General features: G+C 34.8%; 1 protein-coding gene and 1 long non-coding RNA gene across 2 annotated transcripts in view; one reads left to right on the top strand and one right to left on the bottom strand.

Annotated features, from left to right (window-relative positions):
* LOC106468917 (adenylate cyclase type 3-like) overlaps positions 1-16,036 on the bottom strand; it is a gene marked incomplete at its 3' end in the record, with an annotated part of 108,143 nt that overhangs the window by 58,722 nt on the left and 33,385 nt on the right. Inside the window, exon 6 of the mRNA XM_022397320.1 lies at positions 6,099-6,226. Within this exon, the coding sequence (XP_022253028.1) occupies positions 6,099-6,226 (128 nt within the window). The remainder of the gene's footprint in view (positions 1-6,098; positions 6,227-16,036) is intronic.
* LOC111088151 lies at positions 12,449-15,442 on the top strand. Its single transcript, XR_002612757.1, has 3 exons — positions 12,449-12,459; positions 15,188-15,190; positions 15,357-15,442. It is a non-coding gene; the product is annotated as an uncharacterized LOC111088151 (long non-coding RNA).

The raw sequence follows: 16,036 nt of genomic DNA, 5'->3' as shown, positions 1-16,036 counted from the left end.
TTTGACCTAACTATAACACACATTTAATAATTATTATTTTGATCTAACTATAACACATATTTAATAATTATTATTTTGACCTAACTATAACACACATTTAATAATTATTATTTTGACCTAACTATAACACACATTTAATAATTATTATTTTGACCTAACTATAACACACATTTAATAATAATTATTTTAACCTAACTATAACACACATTTAATAATTATTATTTTGAATAATTATTAAATGTGTGTTATAGTTAGGTTAAAATAATAATTATTAAATGTGTGTTATAGTTAGGTGTGTTATAGTTAGGTCAAAATAACTGCCATATTTATATAACGAGTATTTCTATAATATCGACTGTCCAGTTACCGACTGTGGTATTGCAATCAATTAGCTGAAACAAATGCAATCAGGTTTATGGGGACCTTAAAGAAATGATTGATTGCAGAGTTAGAAAGTTATAAAATACATTTATATAAGGCCAGTAATAAAGCCCTTGTAAGTAAGCAACGTGTCCAATGACGATTGGTGAAAACGGGGAAGAAAGAAATACAGAATACGTTAATCAATCACTTCCGACATTTTGTCATTACGATTTCGTCTTTGAAAAGCATGATCATAAATAACGTTAGCAAATATAAAGCGCTCACTTAAAATGATATGAAAGTTGTTGTCTCAAACATTATATGGAACTCAAAACTGTTTTCTTATATTCAGTTGAAATGACCACAAATTTACAACAGCGTTTTTTTAAAAGTATATTGGTGGCAAGGCTTTACTTTAAAGTTTATTAATTTCCTAGAGGGCTTTAGTGTACTAGTGGTTAGTGTATTGGACTGTGGAGCCGATAATCTTGGGTTCGAAACGTGGTGCTACCAAACACTCTTCTCACTTTCAGCTGTGGGTGTGTTCTAAGTGTAACAGTCAATACTAATATTCTTAAGTGTAGCTACGTCAGACAGTGAGTGTTGCAGACTGGTTGAGGCCTTCCCTCTGGTCCGCAGTTCAAACTTTGAATGGCTATGTCTAAACCATGGGAGTCTCCGACATGTCACTTTTATTCCATTGTGCTTACAAAAGGTGCCGCTCAGGAGAATAATCTACTTTCTCAGAAAGTATCAAAATATGGCAAGATCAGAACATATAATTTTGTTTTATATTCTAGCAAAAATTATAAACAACAACATACAATTATAACTTTCCAGTTTGGAGGTTAAATGTTCGAACTCTACGAGAGATACATAATTCATTCGTGTAAATTTCATTGTTTGATATGGTGCAGCTATTTGTTCAGTATAGTTCTGAACTATTAAAGTATTATAATTGGTCATATTTAGATTTTGTTTTGAACCTTGGGGAAAGCTACATGAGGGCTATCTGCGTTAGCTGTCCCTAATTTAGGAGTGATAGTAAAGAGAAAAGGCAGCTAGTCAACATTACCCAAAACCAACTCTTGAGCTACTCTTTTATCAACGAATAGTGGGATTGTTCGAAACATTATAACGCCCCCACGGCTGAAAGGGCATGTTTGGTGGAACGGGGATTCGAACCTGCGACCCTCAGATTGCGAGTCGAGCGCCCTAATCACCTGGCCATGCCGGGCCGGTAAGGATGAGAATTTATAACCCCTAAATTCAGATGTCGATCCCCCAAGTGGACACAGCGTAGACAGAATTATGTAGCCAGGCGCTAAACAAACATATATAAACAGTTTTTTTTTTAGCATGCACATAATTAGAATATTAAAAAAGTGGTAATTATCAATTGAAAACAAAAATCATGTTGGTACGCAAAATAAGAAATTTACTGACTTGTTTTAATATCGGTAATTTAATGTTCACTAAAGAAAGAACACTCAAGGAGACCCCCGAACATTGTATGGATGATAATCTATTCCGGTGCACAGCTTCGTTAAAGGAATCTCGAACGATTCCCCAATCGATAATTACAAGTTTTAATACTCAATATGAACAATAGAGTGAACAAGCACAACTGGTTTCTCGTCGTTTCTGGGAGAAATAAAACTAAAACTTATTTTGTAAATCAGCACTCTTAGTTGAAGTGACGTTAGTTAAATAAAGTTGATACCGGTCTACAAGTACACCACTTAAGATACGGCTTAAAGTATGTATACTTTATTAATTAAATCTGCATAAAAATTTTCCAAACTGGTAACCAAAACACACACAAAATTCTTTCAAGTTAGGGATGGATCAGCTTATCTCACGAGGCAGTGTAATGAAAACTGAAAAAAATCTAATCTTTAATATTTTAGCAAGACAAGTAGAGAAGACGTAATTAAAACCAACTACATAGATCAGAACAAAAATAACTGAATAAACAATGCAATATAATTTTATATGTATTGACGAATGTGACGATAACATTCAGTTCACCTCTCATCTGTAAGTCTGGAGGCTTAAAGCGTTAGAAACAGGGTTTCGATACCCGTGGTTGACACAGCATAGATAGCCCATTGTTTAGCTTTGTGTTTAACTACAAACAACAACGTTCAGTTCCATTTACATCCCAGAATGTTATTAGACGATAGAGATCCTCATCTAAATTTTCATACTGCATTTATCACAAAAACTTCGATCGTACAAGCTCTGCTCCGAGTCAAATTCTGCTGAGATACAGCAAATAAACATTAAACAGCTATTTAAACAGTTTTTAGTTCCTTTTCATTTTTCAAAGACGTTGATTTGAAATGTCGTGCATGATATCATAGTTATTAGAAGGCCCCGGCATGGCCAGGTGGTTAGGGTGCTCGACTCGCAATCTGTGGCTCTCGGGTTCGAATCCCCGTCCCACCAAACATGCTCGCCCTTTCAGCCGTGGGGGCGTTATTATGTGACGGTCAATCCCACTATTCGTTGGTAAAAGAGTAGCCTAAGAGTTGGCGGTGGGTGGTGATCACTAGCTGCCTTTCCTATAGTCTTACACTGCTAAATTAGGGACGGCTAGCGCAGATAGCCCTCGTGTAGCTTTGCGCGAAATCCATAACAAACAAACTTAGTTATTAGAAAAGTTTCTTTAGCCATTAATCGTTATTGGGCGTATTTTGTATACATAGAGGTCTATGAACTTTCACTTGTAGCTGAGTTACACGACTCGATATCTTTCTTACTGTCGTCTACTTAATTAAGTTGGGGGAATGCGTAGTTAACTCCAACAAAAGGTGGATTTATGTTCCATTGTCGATTCTTTACATATCAAAGACTGGATTTGACTTTCAGATATGCTAATCCGGCCGTCCGTGGTTCGCGTCCCATTGTCACAAAAATTCATTCCGCACTTTAGATGAACTATAAGCACATAGGTCAAATCTCATTATTCGTTCAGGTAAGATTAGCTCAAGAATTGTTAATGGTAGGCTGTTCACTGGCTGCTTTCATTCTAGTCTATCAGCCAAAATTAGGGTTGGCTATGCACAGATAGCCTTATATGTAGCTTTGGACAAAAATTCTAAGACAAACCAATCATTACTGATTAAATCACGGGTTCTCATTCCGACTGTATAATATATACATATATATATATATATATATATATATATATATATATTACAATTAAAACAAAACTGAATTATATGACTATTTTTCCTTTCTACGCTTGTAATGTGTAATATATACATATATATATATTACATTAAAAAACAAAACAACTAAATTATATAACTATGTAATGTGTAATATATATACATATAAATATATTACATTGAAACAAACAACTGAATTATATGACTATTTTTTACTTTCTACGCTTGTAATGTGTAATATATACATATATATATATATTACATTAAAAAACAAACAACTGAATTATATGACTATTTTTTACTTTCTACGCTTGTAATGTGTAATATACACATATAAATATATTACATTGAAAACAAAACAACTGAATTATATCACTATTTTTCCTTCCTACGCTTGTAATGTATACAGAAAGTTTTTTAATATTTTATGTGTATTCATGGAATTCTACTATTGTTTCTTCATTCATTAAGAAAAGCCATGTAAAGTCATGACGCACTAATCTGTCAGTATAATAATTATTAAAAAGGTATCGATTGTTTGTTTGTTTATTTCTTTGAAGTTAAGCACAAAGCTACACAATGGGCTAACTGTGCTCTATCCACCACGGGTATTGAAACCCGGTTTCTAGCGTTGTAAGTCCGCAGATATACCGCTGTGCCAGTGGGGGGCTACAGGCATTGAAGTAATCACCTGTTTTTCCACAAGAGTGAAACCCAATGAGCTTTGCATGAGTTTCATGCTGTTATTTGTAATATTAAAAACAACAACAAAATGTATACGGAGCACCATGACTTTCATGATTTGTTATGCAGGGTTTAAAGTGCATAACGACACCTTTAAAGTATTGAGGTCCAAAAGAATATTTCTACTATCCTTATTTTGCTATTGATAGGCTAAAGACAAGGCAGCTAATAAACGACATCCACCATCAACTGTTGGTACGAAACTGATCAAATAATGGATTTAAAAGTCTCTCTTAAAGAGCGCCCACAACCCAATAATGTGGGGTGTGTGTTTATTTTTTTATTTTATTTTTTGTGCAACAACGGGACACCCACCATGAATCGTCGGATTCACAATCCAGGCATGCCACCAACTAGACTTTGCCCGGCTGCCTGATAGTATAACATATTAGTGATTGAGAGAGTTACGTATCCCACGTGATTGAATCGTCATAGCAACGAACTACATTCTTGACTCTCGTCGTTCATACCTATCTAATTTCCATTTTACACGTACGGAGATTGTCTGGGTCTTGATATATTGTTAATTAAAAATGCTTATTTGCAAAGATAATTCATAATTAGCAGGATTCTTATTTTCTTTGTGTTTTTTTAAAGTTATGTCATTTCTAATTACTGAAAATTATATGAAACATAATACCTATTAATTTATAATAATACCAAAACCCACGATTACGTCATGAGCAGATGAAATGAGTTGCTATTATATTAATTGTCTCTTTCTAGTTTTTTGTGATATTGTAAAAATAACGATAAAATTTTAAAGTGTTTAGTTATCCATTTGCCCTTAATTTTTAACCATATGGAACATTTCAGACAGTTTTAATAATAAAGAATAGAAAAAAATAATGTAACTTGTTTGTATTTAAGCACAAAGCTACACAATGGGCTATCTGTGCTCTGCCCACCACGGGTATCGAAACCCGGATTCTAGCGTTGTAAGTCCGCAGACATCCCTCTGTGCCACTGGGGGGGGGCAAGAAAATAATGTAATTTGTTTGTATTTAAGCACAAAGCTACACAATGGGCTATCTGTGCTCTGCCCACCACGGGTATCGAAATCCGGATTCTAGCGTTGTAAGTCCGCAGACATCCCGCTGTGCCACTGGGGGGCAAGAAAGTAATGCTTTTGCTCGCCATATTACTATACTCTTTACATCACCTTTAACATCTTCATTTGGATGCTCTATAAACAGGATAAACTGCGCTAACTTGTGCTACATCTGAAGTCTCTTAAACAAATGTTTAAAAGATTAATTGTATTTATCACATTGAGTTTCTGAATACCCCTCTGTTTAGTTCTTTAAAAAAATTCCTAATGGAAGACAGATATATCTAAAATTTAAATCTAGAACGTTCGGGTCTTAAGTTTTATGGGATAAATCGGATTGACTGCTTGTACTGTTAACAGTTCGGAATAACTCAACTTCTATGTCAGCAGCGCCCCCTCTCATCAATCTCCATTAACATAGTAAAGTCAACTTGTTCTTCTGCCAACAAAGACCAATGCGTCAACTATACTATTTTTTGAAACACTGGAAAACCGCCGGACTTTTTGTTGCACCATTAAGCCTAAAATGAATTACATTATATAAACAAGAGTCTAAAAGAATTCAAAGTCTCAGGTTTTCTTTTTCAATGAGCCGTTTCTCATCAGGATGTTTCGTTTTTAATTTCGACGAAAATGGACCATTATTTAACATTTGCATTTTTTATACATTTTATTGTTTTTTTTTATACAAACTTTAAAATATTTCAGACGATATCATGCGTTTAAAAATGTTTTTTTTTTGTTTCCTGATTAATGTAACGTACTTGATAGCTTCCACCATGCTTAGACCCATGTGAACACACAGAACTGCATGGTCAGGCCTTTCTTCGGGGGCTCCGCTAATGCAATAGTAACAGTCTCCTAAGATCTTTATTCGAAGCTGATGATACTTCTAAACAAGAAAAAAGAAATAATAAAAACCTGTGCAATAAATATACATTTCAGACGAACATTAAATACACTTATTTAGATACATCCCAGAAATCAATAAAACAACTGTTATAATTGATTCTTCATGAGATGTATTTGAAGACATTTTTTTAACACAAGAAAAGATCAAAGATTTACGATTCGCTTAACGACGCTCAAGCACACTTTTATATTGTTAATTTCTCTTGCTGATGTATGTTAGTGTAAAAATGACAACATTCATGAACATAAAACGTACGAATATGGTTGGAAGACTAAGATTAGAATTTATGTGATTATTTGATATTTAATTTACATTAATTTTTTTTAAATATATAAAGTTCTGTCGAAGAAACTGCAAAGAGAAGGAATAGTTATCATATATGTGTGCTATAGTTAGGTTAAAATAATAATTATTAAATGTGTGTTATAGTTAGGTTAAAATAATAATTATTAAATGTGTGTTATAGTTAGGTTAAAATAATAATTATTAAATATGTTCTAATAGGTATCATTATTTTATATTTTATATATCAATAATACAGTCAAGGCGTGTTGCGAGTGGTGTTACTATTGGATATATTGTAAACTAATACAACCGTTTGATAAATAGTGTTACTAAGCGATCTTACGAAACCTAGTTGTAGTGTGTTCTAATAGGTATCATTATTTTATATTTTATATATCAATAATACAGTCAAGGCGTGTTGCGAGTGGTGTTACTATTGGATATATTGTAAACTAATACAACCGTTTGATAAATAGTGTTACTAAGCGATCTTACGAAACCTAGTTGTAGTGTTTCGCGCAAAGCTACACGAGGGCTATCTGCGCTGGCCGTCCCTAATTTAGCAGTGTAAGACTAGAGGGAAGGCAGCTAGTCATTACCACCCACCGCCAACTCTTGGGCTACTTTTTTTACCAACGAATTGTGGGACTGACCGTCACATTATAACGCCCCACGGCTGAAAGGGCGAGCATGTTTGGTGGGACGGGGATTCGAACCCGCGACCCGCAGATTGTGAGTCGAGGTCCCTAACCAACTGGCCATGACGGCCTTGCAGCAAACGAAATAGAGATGGTAAGTAATACAGTCTTTAGTTGGATACAATGGTTATGAAGTTACTACTTCTATTTCGTTACAAAACATTTGGCATTTATTGACATACTATATTATTTTACAGATATCTTTTTTTCACCAAAAGTAAAATTGAAAATAGAATCTGCGACGTAGAGGCCTAATGCATTCTTTGATTGACTGCACCTTCTGCTGTGGACTGCAGTTTGTTTTTGAATTTCGCGCAAAGCTACACGAGGGATATCTGCGCTACCGTCCCTAATTTAGCAGTATAAGACAGCTAGTCATCACCACTCTTGGGTTACTCTTTTACCAACGAATAGTGGGATTGATCATCACGTTATAATGCCCCCACGGTTCAAAGAGCGACCATGTTTGGTGTGATGGGGATTCGAACCCGCGACCCTCAGATTGTGAGTCGAGAGCCGTAACCACCTGGCCATGCCGGGCCTACTAGCTTTGGGTATTTTATACTTCAATAAAGAGTCTGATATCAACAAAAGCAGCAATAACAAAATGATGATGAAAAAAAGGGGTAACAGATAGAAAATTAATGTTGTGTTTAGCTAACACATTTTAAATTTAGAATCAAATTGAAGACAAGAATTATTCTAAACATTATGGAAGCACACGTACTCTTAGTAATCAAGATTTAGTTTTATTCTGTTTCGTTTGTTTGTTTGTTATGAATTTCGCGCAAAGCTACATAAATCGTCCCCACCGCTGAAAGGGCGAGCATGTTTTTGGGGCGGGGATTCGAACTCGCGAGTTGAGCGCCCTAACTACTTGGCCAATCCGAGCCTTCTTCTGTTTCATCACAGGGACTAGACAACGAATTGATCAAGTATACAAAAAAATTTTGTAAGGCGTTGACAGCTAAGGGGCAATTTCTTTTTTAAATTCCCTAATCAGTGTCTTCACTCTTTGACTTGGCTTCTGCTCTGAGAGAAATTTCTTGTAAGCTGGAGTGTTTGATAAATAGGAACGGAACGAAGTCTTCACTCTTTGACTTGGCTCTGCGAGAGAAATTTCTTGTAAGCTGGAGTGTTTGATAAAAGGAACTCTGCTTTAAGAGAAATTTCTTGTAAGCTGGAGTATTTGATAAATAGGAACGGAACGAAGTCTTCACTCTTTGACTTGGCTCTGCAAGAGAAATTTCTTGTAAGCTGGAGAGTTTGATAAATAGGAACGGAACGAAGTCAATGTTTGAGTCTACTGTACGAACAGTAGATGTTGCTATATTTTGTTATGTTTGTGATATTCAGTATCATTCATACAGAAATATGATTGGTATTGTGTCGGGATGCAAGGGTACTCGGCCAGATATTCGGCACTGGCCGGGTATTGGACCTCCCGGTAATACTCGGCTCCGGCCGAGTGTCGAAGTGTTTTTCTAAGGACAGTCTCTCCCTTATACCTCCACGTTGGCTCGTTTGTCATCTTTGGCTGTTGCTTTACACACGTGGTTTATCTTTTGTTGGGATTTTCTTAACTACTTGGGCTACTCTTTTGCTAACAAAAAAAGTGAAATCGACCGTCACATTACAACGCCTCCACGACTGAAAGGGTAAGCACATTCGATGAACTGATTCGAATTCTCGATCAGCAGGTTGCGTGTCGAATTCTCTAACATCAAGTCGTGTCAGCTTGCCGATTTCTCTATTAACGTAGTTGATAAAAGTAGCAAATATTATTTGAAAACATCTTTGCAGAATAAAAGATTGTTCACAATTGTTCATATGAGGATTCGGAATCTAGCATAGAAGGTAAAAACAACAATTAAGACGAGGAATATCTTCATTGAGTGACTCCAAGTATTGGATTTTTTGGCCACTGGGGTGCGTTTGTTTGTAATTAAGTTTGTAAATATTTGTAGTTAACGTGATCGGACTATGAATCAGAGGGTCCATAATTCGTTTCCAGTTGCCACTAAAACGCCCTCCGCACTTAAGGGCCGTGAGCGCGATATAAGAGTGTTTATCAGACAAGGGTAATCCAAGAGTTGGTCTTTCAGTTAAAAATTAGGGATAGATATGCGCAGATAACCCTTTGTGAATCTCTGCGCAAAAAGTCTGAAAGAAACAAATGTTTAGAAATTGTATAATATTTATCCTAATTTTTCAAAACTCTAAACCCATCGCAGCTGCCAGAATTTGTTAGCAATAAATTCATTATGTAAGTACCTTCACTCTTCGTATTTCACGTGCATATACAAGTTTTGCATGGTGTTAAAAATTTTCTATTTCGTCTTCGATGTTTTACGGTATGTCTTAACATTATTTTTTTATCATCATAAAGTTTCACGGGAAGAAGTCAGCATTCAAATTATACCCTTCCATCAGATGTGTTTGGTACGATGTAAATTTAAACAGTTCGTTAGTCAAAAACTTTTGAAGTAACTGTAGCTTCATTATCGTTCCTGATTGAACGTTTTCTCGTGTGTGTGTTTTTTTCTATTTTATTTTACTGCAGTATCAGTAAACGTTGAATTCTTTATTTTTTTAGTTTTTCTTTAAAATATAGACATTAAATTGAGATGAATTTGTCAAATGTATGAAATTAGAGAACGTTCTATAAAAAAGTATGAGAGCAGAAAATGTTTTGAAGACTCTATGACAAAAAAACAATGAAATTGAAATTATTAATCTCGAGCTTTAAAAATTCACAAAAGATACGTACTAAATATAAGTAACTTCTACTCTGGTTTTTACTCTACGTATTTTCGTGGTTGTGTTTTTGGTGTGTCCAGGGGATGACCCCAGCGCTCTTGGTTGACAGAAAAATGTATATATAGACTAGTTTTGAATTGTAAATTTTCATTGGCCACAACCTCGAACTCAATAAGTTTAGTTTTTTCTTTATCATAGTTCTTAGAGCTTTCTGCTTTCATACGTTTCACAAAAGTTTTCTGATTTCATGGGTTTGACGTAAAAACTCGTGGTACTGACAGTGAAATACATCTTCATGAGATTCTTAAGTTTGCATGCAAAACTTTAGCGAAAAACAATGCAATACGACAACAAAATATACCAGTACAAACCGACAAAATCTTCAGTAAACAGATAAAATGGTAAACACAGGGCTATTTAAACGGTTTTAATTAACGACCTATTTAAACATATAACGAGCAAATAATGTCCCATGGAAGGGTGTGGCTTGAACGCATATTTATTCCAGTTAAACTTGATAACGATAGTTTGTTTATTTGTTTTAGAGCAAAGCCACATTAGGCTATCTGATATGTCTAGCGCGAAAAACTGAACCTCGAATTTTAACGTTGTAAGTCCATAGACTTACCGCTGTCCCACCGGGGGACTGATAGGGATAGAAAAATAAAAATAAGACATATACCATAAATTATCGAAAACAAAACAGAAAATCGTTTAACAACATGCAGACATTATATACACGAAATTGAGATTATTACTTGCAATTTCTAGGGCTTTTGATGAGAAAATACTTTACATAATATGAGAAAATACTAAGGAATTTCATGTCATAAAAAGTTGGAGTTAATTGTTCGTTTCAGAATCTTTACGTAAAGCTGTACAAAGGACTACTTGCGCAAAGCTCTCTCCAATTTTGAACTGATAGAGAAAAGCAAAGGCAGCTAGCTAACAGCACCCACCGCCAACTCTTTGGCTACTATTGTATGACTGTCACTCATGTTGTACACCCACGACCCAAAATTACGGAGCACATTTTTTTGCGGCAACGGACCGCAAACCATGTATCTTTGGATTCACAGTCCGAACACACTAACTACTAGGCCACACAAAATCTCCATTCCTCTCTCTCTGGTCACTTAAGTCTTGTTACTGCTGATGTAATAAATACTTGTTCTTGTGTATACTTGCTCAATATGTACATGGATATAACTAATGGAGTTTGTTTGAAGTTAAGCACAAAGCTACATAATGGGTTATCTGTGCTCTGACCACAACGGGTATCGAAACCCGGTTTTTAGCATTGTAATTCCCCAGACATACCGCTGTGCCACTGGGGGGGGGGGCTCTAATGGAGTTGTAGTGTTCAAAAACAAACAAACAATTTAAGACGTCCCTAAACAACTGATCTCTGCGTCATTAACGGATTCCATCTTTTCTTCTCTAAAATTGAACTATTTTTCGTTCTTGTTGTTTTATTTCCACATTCTTCTTAACTCTTCCATTGCACATTCAAAATCAGATGCCAGTAAACATATTTACACGCCTCCGATTTGGAATCCGAAATGGAAGAGTTGAGAAGAATGTGAGGAAAAAAATCTGTAGTTTACATGCTTTTTATTATAAATTTGTTAATATTGGTTTTCAATATTTCGCCAGCTTTCGGAGTTTAACTGTAAACTATATGGCGTTTCAGAGAAACTTTTGTCTTATTTTGAATTCAGGATGTAAAAGGAAAAACGTGGGGAAATATCTGCAGTTTACGTTGTTTTTATAACAAATTTCAGGCCAACTGGTTTTTAACACTGTACCTTTATCTGGGAGGATCAAACAACAAAGTTTCGGTTACTATCAAGTTCATTTACAACTTCAACCCCTTAAAAAACCTTTCTTCTATTACACAGGTTGAGTTTTCTGCCTTAGAAGAACTTGCAAGTAACCGAAACGTTGTTATCCACCCAGATAAAGATACAGGTGTCGCAATTTTAAACAAATCTGATTATGTCTCCAAAATGGAAAACATTTTAAATGACAGAACAAAGTTTAAACCGCTCGACAATGATTGGCTTAAGCCTACTTTCAAGCGTGAGGAAGAGCTTCAACGGACATTAAGATATTTGAAAAATTGTAAATTCATCTCTGATATGCTTTGATATTCAATCCTTATTCACTAACATCACACTTGAGGAAACAGTTATTATAATCAATAAACAGTTATTATAATTAGTCAACAGTTATTCCCTACCAAAAATGCTCTGCACTCTAACCAACAAAAATTCGATCAGCTTCTAAAAATTGGCCCTCAAGGACAATCATTTCGTTTTTAATAGTCACCTTTATGATCAGATAGACGGAGTAGCAATGGGATCATCTCTGGGTCCAAACCTTGCAAATATTTTTCTATGTTTTAACGAACGTAAATGGTTGGATAACTGCCCCCTTTATTACAAACCAGTATTATATAAAAGGTACGTTGATGATACTTTACTCTTTCACAACACTGATCACACCAAGAAGTTTTTAGAATACCTAAACTCACAACATCCATGGATAAACTTGCCATGCAAGATGGAAGAAAACAATAACTTAGTTTTTTAGACAAGCAAAGAAAATAAACAATTTCTTTGTCACGTTTATTTACCGTAAGAAAACATTTATTGGCTTATACGCTCGTTTCGACAGTTTCATACCAGACTCCTTCAAACATAACCTTGTTCTAAGAAATCTTATAAACAGAGCCTGTAATATCTGTTCTGACTACTTCTGTTTTCACTCAGAAATTTCAAAAACTCATAACATATTACAAAGTAATGGTTATCCCCTTAATTTCTTACACTCTATCACATGAATGCCCCCCAGTGGCACAGCGATATGTCTGCGGAGTTACAACGCTAGAAACTGGGTTTCGATACCCGTGGTGGGCAGAGCACAGATAGCTCTTGTGTAGCTTTGTGCATAATTAAAAACAAACAAACAAATCACATGAATATTTTAACAAATAAAATAGAACCTACCAAAAAGTCATACACTATCTCAAAATATCAACTAGTTCTTATCATTCCTTTCATTGGCAAAGTTTTAAACTCAAATATCAAATTTAAAAAATAATCAAAACATGTTACCCACAAATTAAGCTAAGTTTAGTATTTACATCACTATTTAGAATTAAAAATATGTTTAAAACCAAAGACACTACTTATTCGTATGCGCACGTGGGTCGTATATAAGCACACGTAGCTGTAAAGCTATTTATATGATTAAGGTGTTTATGAGTGAAAATTGGGGGCATATCATCTGCTGATGGCGCCCCCATTAAAAAAAAAAAGAAGCTACTTATATTGATAAAACTACACCACCAACAAATACCTGCACTCGAGAACATGGGAATTTCAGCAAGAAGCTAATTAAGTTAACTAATCCACCCGAGTCTTGTATCCGATTATACAGTGAGAATAACAACCACCTCATACTTCTTGGAAAAGTTAAAATTCTCGACTCGAAACCACAGATTACGAACTTTTTATTAAAGAAAGCCTCTCCATTGACAATGATTCTTTTGTTTGTTTGTTTGAAGTTAAGCACAAAGCTACACAATGGACTATCTGTGCTCTGCCCACCACGGGTATCGAAACCCGGTTTCTAGCGTTGTAAGTTCGTAGACATACCGCTGTGCCACTGGGGGGCCATTGACAATGATCACCAAACAATAAATAATAACATCAGCTCCTCCCTGTTATCATTAATGTAATCAGTTCCGGATTCTCAGTGTTTTCATTTGATATTTATTATCATTTTAAAGATACAGCGTTTATGCTTATATTTAAGCCTTTTTCTATAATGGTTTCTCTTAACAATGTTATTTATTACACGTGTGATTGCCGCACGTTTTATCGTACATTCCATTATAACGTCACCGTTTAAATCTGTTACTTCTAAACGTCCGTTTGAATACGGAGAGGAGAAGGTTAAACGCACCTGACCCTCCCTGGTCTTTATGACGTAAAACACGACAAGGAAAAGGTGTGCGTGATTGAATATGAAAACTAACTTAATGCTAATGTCGTTTTTTGTATTTCGGATATTACCAACTAACTTTTTTTTTTTTGAGATATTACCGCTGATGATGGAATTTAAGGAAATTCCGAAACGCCCGTATTAAAGATGTTTTTGGTATTATTAGGTTTTTAATATTTATTATAAAATTTGGATTGCATAAAAATATACCACAGTTGTATTATTATTTAAATGTACGGCATATTACGGTGCTTTATTTACTTCTAATTTGTAGCATTTATTGTCCGAATTCGCGTTCACCAGTCTGAGTGCTCATACCTCTAAAACCGGGTTTCAATACTCATGGTAGGTACAGCTGGCCCATCGTGTATCCTTGCGCCTAATAACAAACAAATTGAATCCACTCAGAATCAGGAGACAAAGGGGCAGCAAAAACACACGGATAGGCCCCAAAATAAAAGGCAGTGAACAGTTAAAAAAATACACATGGTTAGGCCTAAAAAGGGCAACAAAAACGCAGCAATGGACCTAGGTTTAATACAATAAAGGCAAGTGAACACTGAACATGCTCTCAACAATTAATACTGATACTTACAGACAGATAAAATCCAAGGCAGTTTAAAAAATAGATATGCTTAGGCCTAAAAAAGACAATAAAAATGCAGCAATGTACTTAGGCTTAATAAAGTAAAGGTTAGTGAACACATAAATGACAACCAATATTGTACATTGTAAATCAATAATATTCATAAAGGCCTAACAATAATACCCAAGCGTCAAGAAAAGTATTTTTCTTGCATTACTAATGTTATATTGTTATACTGATACTATTATAGAAATACTCGAGTCAATGTTATTTTAACTGAAAATATCATTCAGTATTTTACAACGCTTGGCATTATTTTTAAAGTAGATAACATATGTTTTTTTATCACCTTTCTCTTCGTACCATCTTGCATGTTCTCAACGAAGCAACTGTAATTTAAAGCATGTTGCGGAGTTACTAATGCGTACGCTGTCATTGTAATTGACTGGTCTGGACTCCTGGATCCTCCTGCGTTATTCGGTGAAATATGTCGAAGTTTAGATAATCAATTAGACTAGCAGACATAATATTATCTTTATTATTATCACGAGTATTAGAAAATGGGTGTTTATTAAAGATTATTATTTCATACATTCCAAGTACGTGTATACATTATCTCCATAAAGGACTTTCCCACTGAAATAATGACCATATTTTTTCTTAAACAGCTGTCCATAAAATACATGAACATTTGTGGATACTCTAACCTGGTGTTAATATTAAAACCAAGAAACACTTGACCCTGTAAATGAATAGAAGTGTTCTCAAGTTTACCATAAATAGGATTCCGATGAAAAAACCGAGGAACTGGAATGCCATTGCAGCTTCGTGATACCACAAGCTTTGGTCTGCATCAGTGTGCCATAAAAACATCAGTACTGTGTTTTCCACAAATGTTACAACGTAATACAAGGTGAAACGAAAGCGTGTGGTTGTATCTACCGGGTTGAAGTAACAGAAAATGAACTGAAATCCAAGAACGACATTGTAGCCGAGCTCTTCATACCTAGATAGATGGACAAAACACGCACTTAGCTGTCTATATATATATACACACACAACAAAAAAAAAAATCTAACGTAAATCACGTATGTTGAAAAGTTAAAAAGTTAACCTTTACAAAATCAGACTGGATAAAAAAGCTAAGTAAGAATATTAAAATTCAGTTTTTAGTTTTGGCCACCTACATTTTAATTGCATGACGTAGGCAAACAGAAGTAGCGATAGAAAAACGATTTTAAATGAAAAAAAAAATCTGAAATCATTTTATTTAAATACTTAATAAACACCGATTGTCGATTTACTCTTGTGTACTAATTGTTGAAATTTATTCACATTTGTATGTAATAGCTTTTGGACTTAATTATATTTTATTTAGTATTACTTTAAACATATCCTGTTGATATATATATATATATATATATATATGAAGAATCTTGGAGCAACCAG

This window comes from Limulus polyphemus, unplaced genomic scaffold (assembly GCF_000517525.1).
Source record: "Limulus polyphemus unplaced genomic scaffold, Limulus_polyphemus-2.1.2 Scaffold3220, whole genome shotgun sequence".
NCBI lineage: Eukaryota > Metazoa > Arthropoda > Merostomata > Xiphosura > Limulidae > Limulus > Limulus polyphemus.
Note: the sequence above shows the minus strand (reverse complement) of the source record. Positions and strands in the feature narration are given on the sequence as shown.